Source organism: Formica exsecta, unplaced genomic scaffold (assembly GCF_003651465.1).
Source record: "Formica exsecta isolate Colony F162 unplaced genomic scaffold, ASM365146v1 scaffold441, whole genome shotgun sequence".
Lineage (NCBI taxonomy): Eukaryota > Metazoa > Arthropoda > Insecta > Hymenoptera > Formicidae > Formica > Formica exsecta.
In genome coordinates this window covers 40,724-52,151 of record NW_021851645.1, presented here as the reverse complement: position 1 = coordinate 52,151, position 11,428 = coordinate 40,724, and the positions used below count along the sequence as shown (strand labels likewise).

General features: G+C 33.7%; 1 protein-coding gene across 1 annotated transcript; it reads left to right on the top strand.

Moving 5' to 3' along the window:
* The first annotated feature begins 5,708 nt into the window (after positions 1–5,708).
* On the top strand, positions 5,709–11,374 carry LOC115240542. Its single transcript, XM_029815755.1, has 4 exons — positions 5,709–5,966; positions 6,672–6,788; positions 9,558–9,627; positions 10,332–11,374. Exons 1-4 carry the CDS (start codon positions 5,872–5,874, stop codon positions 10,401–10,403), a joined length of 354 nt encoding a protein of 117 aa, XP_029671615.1. The 5' UTR covers positions 5,709–5,871; the 3' UTR covers positions 10,404–11,374.
* Positions 11,375–11,428: the final 54 nt, after the last annotated feature.

The window sequence follows — 11,428 nt, the reverse complement described above, 5'->3', positions numbered from 1 at the left end:
GCGTCTTCCTCTTAATATACTATACGACATGAAGACTTATCGTAACGCGTCTGTGTGATTGGTAATAATTAATATAGTTAATACATAGTTAAAAGAGAGAGAGAGAAAGAGAGAGAGAGAGAGAGAGAGAGAGAAATTCAGCGTTTCATTAATTGAATTTAGTTATTAATATTGTGACAGCGAGTCAAGTATAGTAAAAGTTCATATGCTTATCAACGACGTGACGCGAAAAGAATAGATAAAAAATAGATGCGAATATATGTTGGTGGGGGGGGGGGGGGAGGAGACGCAATGCTTTTTCATCGATGATAGATAAAATATTAATCGTATCAACGCGACAAATAATTTTTTTTTTTTTTGAGTGGAGGCGCCATACAAAATAATAGCAATGCGTATAAGAACGCGAGTATATATTTCTTCCACTTTAGTATCTGTTGCATCAAGCGTTGCAACGTTTTGTATCCGTTATAAAATACGTAGTATTCTCAGCGCTTTATATCAGCATAAAATTGTGCTTCTCCTTTTAAAATATATTACGGAAATAAATAATACAATAAATATTGAACGTCTAGAATCGTCAAAAGAGAGAGATAAAGTCTTTTTTCTTTTATAAATGAGATTAAATTAACCCAGAATGTATACATGTGTTCCAATTTGGTCACTCACACATGATAGTTAACTTGTCGCAAATATCTTTGATTGACGAGACATTTATCGTTGAAACGACAGAAATTCCTTCTTGATTTCTGATTCCGATCCTTTCACTGATATCAAATATGACATTACGTTGAATGCTAATCAGACTATCTATTGATTAAGCGATCTGTCTATCTATTGATTAGACTATTCTAACTCTTAAGATAAGCAATGAACAATTGAACATAATTTCTGTCGTTCTTATCACAATGAATTTATTACATTTCATAACACGAGCTATACATATACATAACACAGATTATAACATGATGCATTTACTCTATTAGTCGATTATTCGAGGATTTAATTCTATACATGATTACGATTAAAATAATATTCTAATATAATTCTATCTTTTCTTAACTTATTCAAATAGTTATTAATTTTATGATAAATTTGTTATTAAATGGAAGCCCCCACGTCTGCCAACGTGAATTGTACGCAATGTATAAATATGAGGGTATCAACATTTCTGATTTCAACACGCTACGCCTACATCCACCCTTTAAACAGGCCGTCTCCCCTTCCCCCGAGTGCCGAAACGATGTTTCACATCTTTTATTAAGCGTTCCTACGAATTTCGCCGCATAAGGTGTGACGGATACACGCGCAACTATTCGAAGATTTTCATGTTTGCCAAACAATTCCAAACATTACATGTGAATTTTTCCTACTGAAATATCAAGTTATAAACCTGATTCAAAATTCGGGAGATACGTGACTAAATGCGCATATACAATGTAATACGCGCAAACAGGCAATGTACATAATATGTCTGCTTCATGTTGATCACATGATATATCAATGTGTCACATCAACTAAAGTAAAAGAGGATGAAAAATTTAAAAATATTTTGTATTATATTTAGCCTTGTAAGAAGACACAACACAAATACATTATATAAAAATATAATATGACAATAAATATATAAAAAGAAGTCTGATGTAGAGAGTCGTTAATGACCTATTGTGTCACTGGATATTTCAACAACTCCCGATCTTAATTTTAATGACAGATTTTCTGCCAAATTTTGAGTTTATTTTTCTTTAACGAAAATATTGAGATACGGTTTCCGAATTATAAGCAATTAAAAAAAAGATTATTTGTAAGCTACATTTAAGAAACACAAATAAATTACAAAATTATAGTCTGCAGTTAATTTTTATAGTAGATTTTTGTTTTAAATTTTTAAGATTTAATTGCAAAAATGTGTACTGTCAAAAATTGCTAATCTTTTTTCATATTTTCACCAAATACGATTTCATTGCATAAAATAAAACATCCAATTTTATGAAAATGAGTAGAAAGCGCTTGCTATAAAAACACATGTTGTGCTTATTACAATATATTCTCTAACACTCTAAAAGATTTTTGACTAAAATGTTATATACTTGTGTAATATTAATTGTATTCACATAAAAAATAATCTAGGTCGTACACGAGCTAATATTATATGTATATCTTGCCTGCATTATCTTGCAGATGTTTACAAAAATTTGGGCAAAGTATAAATTTGCGTCGCAGGTGACAGCGACAGTGATTTCTTTTCGTTCCATTGACACAAATAAACCGCTTACTCATTGCAACATGAAAAAGGAGAGACGTAATGACAATAAAGTAAGCTACGAAATGTACGAGGAAAGATCTTTTGTATGACAATCCTGTGCGTTATACGATGTTGCCACTGATATATTTCAAACACTTACAATCAATAACTCACAATTATTTATTTATGAAAATAGAATACTTTTTCTCTTTATCTATAAAAAAAATTAATTTTTTTTTTTTCTTTTTAATTTGATTCCCGTTCTTATAATTGAATCTTGGATACAAGAATGATTCACGCACACATACAACCGCATGACGCGCGTTGTTGCTTTTATCAAAAGATGTAAATTGTCGATATAGTTGATGAGACTGAAAATTCTCGATATAGTTGATTTCTATTGGAAAGTAAATTATAAAAGATATCTTGGCTTTATATACATATGTGTATATAATGCTAAATTTAAAATAAATATGAAAAAAAAGAATTTTGTTAAATTTCTCGATTTAAATTAATTTGTAAGAAATTAATGTTAGATAAGATAACATTAGAGGGATCTTATTTTTATATGTATATGTACGAAAAAGTACAATAAGATTAATCGATTAGTGCGTACAATACTCTTGATATCGAATTCCACGGCTGAGGATTTCTATGGCTATGGTATGGGGAATCGCGGTTATCGTGATATTAAGTACTATTTTATAATAGATGATAGATAAATTTGAGAGTAATTTATGAAGAATCATTAACGCTTGGCGCGAAATATTTGGCGACTCATAATCGATTTTAGCGTGAAATATATCAGGATACGCGACATTGTTCTGATAACCGGTCATCAGCGCGCTTAATAAGTATCAATTTGTGCGTCACCCATTGGTATTTGTGATTCAAACGCGATAAATTGATAAAGTAACGTATGGCGATCCACTAGTAAATTTAGTAAAAAAAAAAAGTAGGATAAACGGATGTTGTATAATTGCGTAGCAGCTATCTCTCCTGGGGCTTACTGCCTTGTCTCATCGCGATAATAATCGAAAATTCCAAGTACAAATCTGTACGAAGTACAATACGTGACTCGGTGAGATAATTCGATGACGTATTTATAATACGATCGATGATATACAAATTGCTGTACAGATTTTGCGAAGCTTTGTCGCCGCTACAAAAATATCCTACAGTTTCTATTCCCTTCCCTCCAATTAATATTCTTACAAATGCTCTGTATATAGTTTTTTTTAACGAATGTATTGCGTAATGCGTCCCGATATGTGTGTATATAAATGCGTTACGCAAATCACGGTTGAAGTACGTAATATATCGTTTCAATAGTTAGTACATATATATAATCAAGAGTGAGATATGAAAATGTGTAATATTAACGCGCGGTGGATTAAAAATAGATTGACAGTCATCGAAAGTAGTCAAAGTTGATAACCGCGCGTCTGCAAACAGATCTCAGGAGATTACACAAATGAACCATCACATAAGTCGCCTGTCATATTTCCTAGTATCTAGGAGGTATTCCCCTAGCATAATAGCGTAGTTTGCGTCTCAATCGCAATATGCACGGGAGTATATGAAACAAGCCGACGTAAAAAAAATCTCTTTGAAGCTACTACGATCTCATCGATAAGAATATTCAAATCTTTCGTAATTAGAATTTTAATGGCAAAATACAACGAAATGTAATTCAACTCGAAATCTTGTTTGTGTAGATCTTAAAGATCGATATTTTATCAGATAATTATTTTTTTATAATGTTAAACAAATGTCAATCTACAAATGAACAATTTTTTGTTGCCACTTAAACAATTCATGCGTTACTAATAATATAATTATATGAGAAGTGTTTTTTTTTTCAGGAAATGTTGATTCCACTTTGTAAAAGTTTTTGAGATAAATACGTTCCCCAAAAACTTTTGAACTTCTTGATAATTTTTTCGCTGCGTTTATCAGTTTATTATTCGGACAATTCTAAGAGTATCACATTTTTGTTTGTCTTCTTCATATTACTATTAGAAAGTGTGCTGTTGTAAAGAATTGGGATAAATATTACGTTTCGGAAAAATACTCTTCGCATACTGATATCATATCAATTAAATATATCAATAATCATTCATTTCTTTTTGGCACGTGATTATCATGCATCCGAATATTTTCGAAATTATATAAATTGTTTGGTTATATATACAAAAGAAATGCAGAAATGTTCTTCAATAAACGAAACATTCCTACAATCTTCTCGAAGAAAACGCTCCACATAATTTTTTTTATATAAGCGCGAATTATTAATAACAACAACGTGAAGGAGAGAGAGAGGGGGGGGGGGGGGGAGAGAGGGGAGAGAGAGAGAGAAAGAGAGAGAGAGCGGAAAACATTGAAGCAATTACAAAAATTACGACGATACTAGTGTATCTGCGTTGATTTTATTGAGTGTCGCTATTTGCGTCTCGCAAAATAAGATTCTAAATCTACAAACGCGGAAGAAAGTATTATAAAATGAACAGTTTAATGAATAAAAGTCTATTAGAGAAACATTTGCTTGTATCATTAAACGCATTATTGGGATTCCTTGCACGATTGTTCTTTTTTTTATGAGGTAGCCTTGTTGCTTTTATTAATCCTCTATCACACACTCATCTTCACGTGTATCGTTAAAAAAATATTGCGTTGTCGGGAATAATAGAGAAGAAGCGTTATGTCTCCGTCATACCTCTTCAGAAAGCTATAACGGATCCTGAAAGCAGAAAGAACCTTTGTCTTCTCATTCACTCGCGATGTGGGCGCGCATGTCGAGGCATGACGTAGATCCGCGTAATATAACTAATTTGCATAATTACACAAAGAAAGTAATTAAAGTTTTTTTTTTTAATACACGGTATCGTAATTACTTTCAAAGTGCTCGAGATATTGCTTCGAGTCTGTCGGCTAATCATAAAGCCTGGCAATTTTAAGGATACAAAGAAACACAAAGATTTTGCTATGTATAAATTGGAAAATATTCGTTCTAGCATGAGACGGATGCACTTGACGACATCGATTTTTCGAGATTTTAATTACTAAGATACTGAGATTCGAAAAGTACATATATTATCGATTTTATGATCGATCGAAAGAAGAAGAGAATCTATGTTAGACGCGTATAATTTTAAGACGATGTTAAATGATACATTCAAGTTTGATATGCAAAAAATATAGTTGTGTTACAGCAGAAAGAGTCGATCTATCGCGTATCTGGAGAAAAGGATTTAGAATGCAGGTAAAAACCGCGCGTAAAAAGCGAGGGTGGATCCGCGCGCCTATGAAGTGGGGGCGATCTAGTCGTAGCGACTAGAGGGGTGGGGATAGGGAGGGCGGTAACGCGAGTATATATGCTCGATGCGGCCGCGAGTAGCTACAGTTCACCAGGAGACAAAAGCGACGTAAGAAAAAGAATCGGAGAGAAAAAAATTGAGTCAAAGAGGAAGTTATTAAAGAGGATCTTAAGAGTCACGCGTAAAAAGAAGAGAGAAAGCGACAAGTGTGTGACTCGGAGATCGTGGTCTGGCGATCGAACAGCTGTGCGGCGGTTCATTTTTTTTTCTTTCGTCTCCCGAAAGTTTAAATTGATTGTAGTGCGTGCGAAGATGAATTTATCGGTCTGCGCGACAATCCTGTGCGTCCTAGTCGTAGTACTTCTGTCGGAAACGGCGTACATCAGGCCACCCGATTGGCATCTTAGGTACGGATTTGAAGAAAACCAAGTCAGATTTTTAAAGAAAACCGCGGCCTTTGAGACATTGTGTCCTCTTCTGGAGGAAGTCGCGCTTTTTAAGATGCTATGAGGCAACTTGCGAAATTATTGCGCCACACCGGTTTCTTCTCTCGTTACCAAATTTATTGGCTTTTAAATTGTCGCTTTCATTTCATTTATTCTTATTTATTTTCAAATATCGTATATATATAAAAATGTATTACAAATATATAAAAATATATTGTAATATTTTAAATAACGTAATATATATTTTAAATACCGTTATTGAATGAGATATAATTGCAATTCACTGTAAAATATGTAATTTCACACCTTCCATCTAAATATCGAATAATGATAATGCAAATCGAATAATCTCTTCAGATGAAGCAGCAAATTTCTCTCTTTTTTGAAACTTCCACGCGATGATAATGCGTTTATTGAACATAGTCGAAGCTTTGCACATATGCTCGTAAGATTAGCATTAAAGCAATATGAATCTTTTGCCACATACAGAGATTAAAACTGTCGCTGGTTATATGTATAACCAATTGTTGACGACTTATGTTAGGGGATTTGCACAAAATAAATTCTGCAGAGAATTACTGCTCCTTTTTTTCTCTACGCTGATAATATCCCTCTTCGATGGTATAAGAATATTTGATTAATTTGTAATCTGTTAATTTGTTGCAGTCGGTACAGACGCCTTTCCGATCAGAGGCTCGCCGAGCTCGAGACGATCTTGGGGCTGCGAAATGTGAAGGGCGTCGCGGTTCCCATAGCATTCGGAAAAGTCGACCCAGCTGTCGTGTAAGTCCGTCTTCCATTCTTTGCTATAATTGTCATGTTACAATTTATTTGTTCATTAATTTTTTCCAACTGTAATCGCTTATACACACACACACACACACAACCGATTACAATTATATATATATTATATAATTGTAATTGCTTATATTCCATATTTTGAAAGGATAGATAATATATTATCAATGCAGTCTTAGAATTTTTAAATTGTACTTTAACTTTTATTATTGTGGTGTAACACACATACGATTAAACGCCAATTGCGAAAAAGTTATTCATAATTATGATAAATGATATCTCTTCCTTAACTACGGAACTATGCGAATACGCTTGATGCGAAATACTATACTATTCTCTTGAGCGCAAAATACGATAAAATAATTATTATAAACATATAATTATATATTTAACTTTATGTCTTAATTTTATTCATTATTCAGATATATATTTTATAAAACGGTGAGATCTTTGATAAGAATCAAATAGAGTTATATAAATTTTCAATGAGGTAAATATTGACAAAATATTATACTTGAAATAATGAAACTGTTAGAAATTTCATTGCCTGCAACTATATGTTTTTTTTTATATCTTCAAAGTTTTAAATATCTTCTGCATTTATCATGTAGCTAAAAAACATCGAATTAAAAAAAAAAAAGAAAAAATGAATAATATAGAAAGAATTGCGCGTAATCTGACATATCGAGAAACTAATGCGAGGAAAATGAAGGACGCTTTGGATATACAATATGCTTAGAGAAATATTTTCACGCTGAGTAATATAAAACAGTGCAATAGCATAAGAGACTTTTTTTAAAATAATTTTATAATAATCTCTTGTTTCTATTCTTATGACATCGGTATACGCTTACGCGCGTATTGATCTCAGTATAAAAAAAATTGATAGAAAGAGGAGGAAGATGAAGTATTTTCGAATACAAATTGCGCGAGCGCGTATGCGACGGCGTCTACTGAATAACATATAACTGCATCGAGACAACCAGTAAAGGTGGAAAAAAACGAAGATGGTACCCCTAACTAGGTTACTCCACGCGTTGAATGCTTCGTGAATAAATTTCTATTTAGATGTGTTCTTACTCGCCGTCCTCTGAAAAGGTCCCGACCTCACGTAATCGGATGTGACTGTTTTCACGAGTAAATTAGTCGACGCCGACACACTATCCTACATTGTAATTAACACGAAATGTGAACATCGAGTAATTCTATCGTATGTCCCTCAATTAATAAACGGATATTTGATTTGTTTCCCCCTCCTCCCTCTCCCCTCTTCTCATCGCATATGTTCGGTAGAGCGTTGTATACGTAATGTATTGTAACACATTCACATAAATGGTAGCATAAATAATATAGATATATAATATACAGGGGAACATGTATCTTAAATATTAAAAATAAATTCTTCTCGCTAGTTATTCATTAATAATAGAGAACCCACGTCTTTCGCGTTCCATCTCGACGACGACATTATCGGGGAAACAATTGATTAAGCTTCAATAAATAAATTAATGCGTCATAATTTGCATGACTTGTCGCGTTTATTTGTTTCGGCGATAAACGTCGGATCGTCACAGTAACCAGGCAGATTCTCGGCGATTGCGCGATTATTGCATAGGAAGGCGTCATCTTTCTTGTTCTTTCGGCACACGAGCACCCGGCGTGATCGCGCGAACCTTCACGATAATGTTTGCTTCTTCCAAACAGAAAAAAAAGAAAAAGGAAAGAAATATATATAAATACAGGTCAAACCGGGTACCCCTGTTTTTTCGTAATAAGTGCTGCTATTTATGGCTAACTTGTGTTATTAGTTATAGATTAGCGCCATCATTATTTTAAAACAAACCGTGCCTATGTGCACACAATATTTCTTTTTTAATAGAAGTTCAAAGTTTTTAGCCCCAAAAAGATCGATATCGAGGCAAGAATCGAATCGTCGTGCACTTTTTCTATTTAGAGCATCTGTTTCGGTAAATGCAGCATTGCATTCTGTACATATTAGAGAGTATATCATATTAGTTTTGATCAGCATTTTGTACGCCAGAATATACACCCGCCGTATTTGTTACTTTCCTTGTGTTGGGGCAAAACCAGGTACTTACACATCTCATGTAATGAAAAAAGGAAGAACTGTTATCCTGACTTTGTCTCCCTACAAAAAACAGTTGGAAACGAAAACTAACACTCAGAAAAAGAAACAACTAAACAAAAAGCTTTTTGAGACCTCTAAAGTTAAAAAGTTAAATAAGGAAGTTCTGCAACAATGTCGAATAAGAGGATACCTTTATTTGTGATTTTTGTCAATAAAATACATCGTTATATTGTATTTTGATTAAAATAAATCTAGATTTTGTAATTCCACGGTGTTTTGCATATTTTCAAATGGTTACCCGGTTTGATCTTACCGGTAGAACAAAACCGGGTACTTTGACTTCTCCACAAAATCTTGTTATTCTTGGTAACCAAAAATTTTTTTTCAGCAACTAGCCTTATTTTTTCATAGTTTAAAGTTCATTAAAGACTACTAACGGTCGGCAAAATTTTTTTTACTCTCAGATTTTTTGTAGGAACACAAATCTAAAAAAGTACCCGGTTTTACCCTACTTTTCTCTATATATATTTTTTTAATACATATTTTATACATTTTCAAAATGTGTATATTATTAAACTTTTATAATTTGAACGCGAATTTTCTTGTTTATATATATTTAAATTGTTTTCGATCAAATTTGAACATAATGTTATTATTGTTTCTAGAGGACGTAAACGAAGATCCATCACGGAATCAATTCCGGGCCAATCAAGTCGGAGTCGTCCCTTACTTTGGGTAAGATACGTATAAATCGGCTAACACACGTGCCCTTTTTCGCGAACGCGTTACCGTTTATCCACTGATAAACTTTACGGAGGAAAAATTGTTTACTCTTGACTTGTTATTTATGTACTTAATTTCCATGACAAATATCTTACATGGAAAATGCAATACAAAGCGTCGCGCAATGCAACACTTTCGTATCTATGGCTGTTCTTCCTGGAACTGGATCATTTGTCATGTGTCTGTTCAAGCGATAATTTTACGACAAAGAAAGATTGACCGAACCGCCAGCACGTGCTGTGAAACCTAATGAACTTTGAAGCGTAATTAATGATTTTCCGACACACGTGATGTCTTCAAGATTCAACCTGAATGATATTCGCATTTCATTCTTTATTCCTGTTCTCTCCTTCGATTTATCTGCTCTTATCACTCAATTTTCGTCGAATAACTGGTAAAACGTGATGAACAACCATCGTTTCGGAACATTCAACATAGCTACGTATATAGCGACTCGATGATATAATAACATCCCACATAGCATAGAACATTGCAGCAATATTGTGGCAATGTTGCAACATTGCAGAAATTTTTCTATAATGTTCTGTACTATGTGGGATATATATTTTGAATATATACTAGCGAGAATTGTCGGATGTTGCTATCGCGGATCTCAAAATCGGAACTAATTTAATTCCCGCTTATTCTAATTGCAGAAGGAAGATCCGCGGAAAGAACAGAGACTATCGGTTGATTTAATTCAGAAGCTTGGCATCCCTCGAGAATGAGACGAAAAGAGAAGCGGAAGAAAGAAAGAGCGCGAAGAAAGGGAGAAGAAAGGAGGAAGTAGAGCAATTAAAAGGGATATACATACTGACATATATATACACACGTACACACACACGCATTTAATTGATCTCTCAGCCGTGATCCATCGCCAACGCATTACTACGGATCAATCTCCATTTCTGAAGTTTCAGTTCCTTTACGGACCTTTGACATCTGAAGAAATAAATAATTAACTTTCGATAAGCAGAAATTACTCGCGTAACGTGTGTAAATGGACTAAACGACAACAGCGGGAGATGACGAAGGTGTGTACGAAAGAAATCACCGTGCAAAGTATCCACGGTATCCATGGGGTGACAGCGCGTGATCATGTCTCCGGGACTGCGTTCTTTATTTAAGTATTTGAGAGACTTAACAAGAACAGTATTTTACATGTGAATATCGTCTCAGTATTCGTGATAATTTGCGCGTAATTTGTAAGGTATATTTTCTCGATAAGACAATAAATATCTAGATTTGATTTACACGATCACGTTAATTGTTTATTAGAGACGCTTGGATGAATAATAATTTTTGTAATTTTGTAAGGAAGTTATTAATCGTCTTTTCTCCGACTGCGTCGGTTGTTTTAATCCGACCGCTACTGTTTATTATTACGCGAGCTGATTACGTTAGATCGCGTAATTTCGTAAGAAAGCGCAACGTCATTCCAACCAGCTTTTCTCGATTGCGCCGGTTTCTTTCGCCGAACGTGTGATTTGTCGATTATTCACGATGACATTGAGAAATAGAAAAGAAACGTCTGGTGTTTCACTTTTTTTTTTAAAGTAGAATCTTGCGAAATTTCAAGTCCATGCCGTATAATTTTCATTTGGCCACTGATTCATTAAATCTGCCACCGTAACCATTTTCAATTAATCTCTATCGTGGATGATAAAACGAAACTTTAGCAAAAAATGAGTTTTATTATAACGTGACCATGACCGATTGATTTATCTTTCTAGAATATAAATCAAAATATATA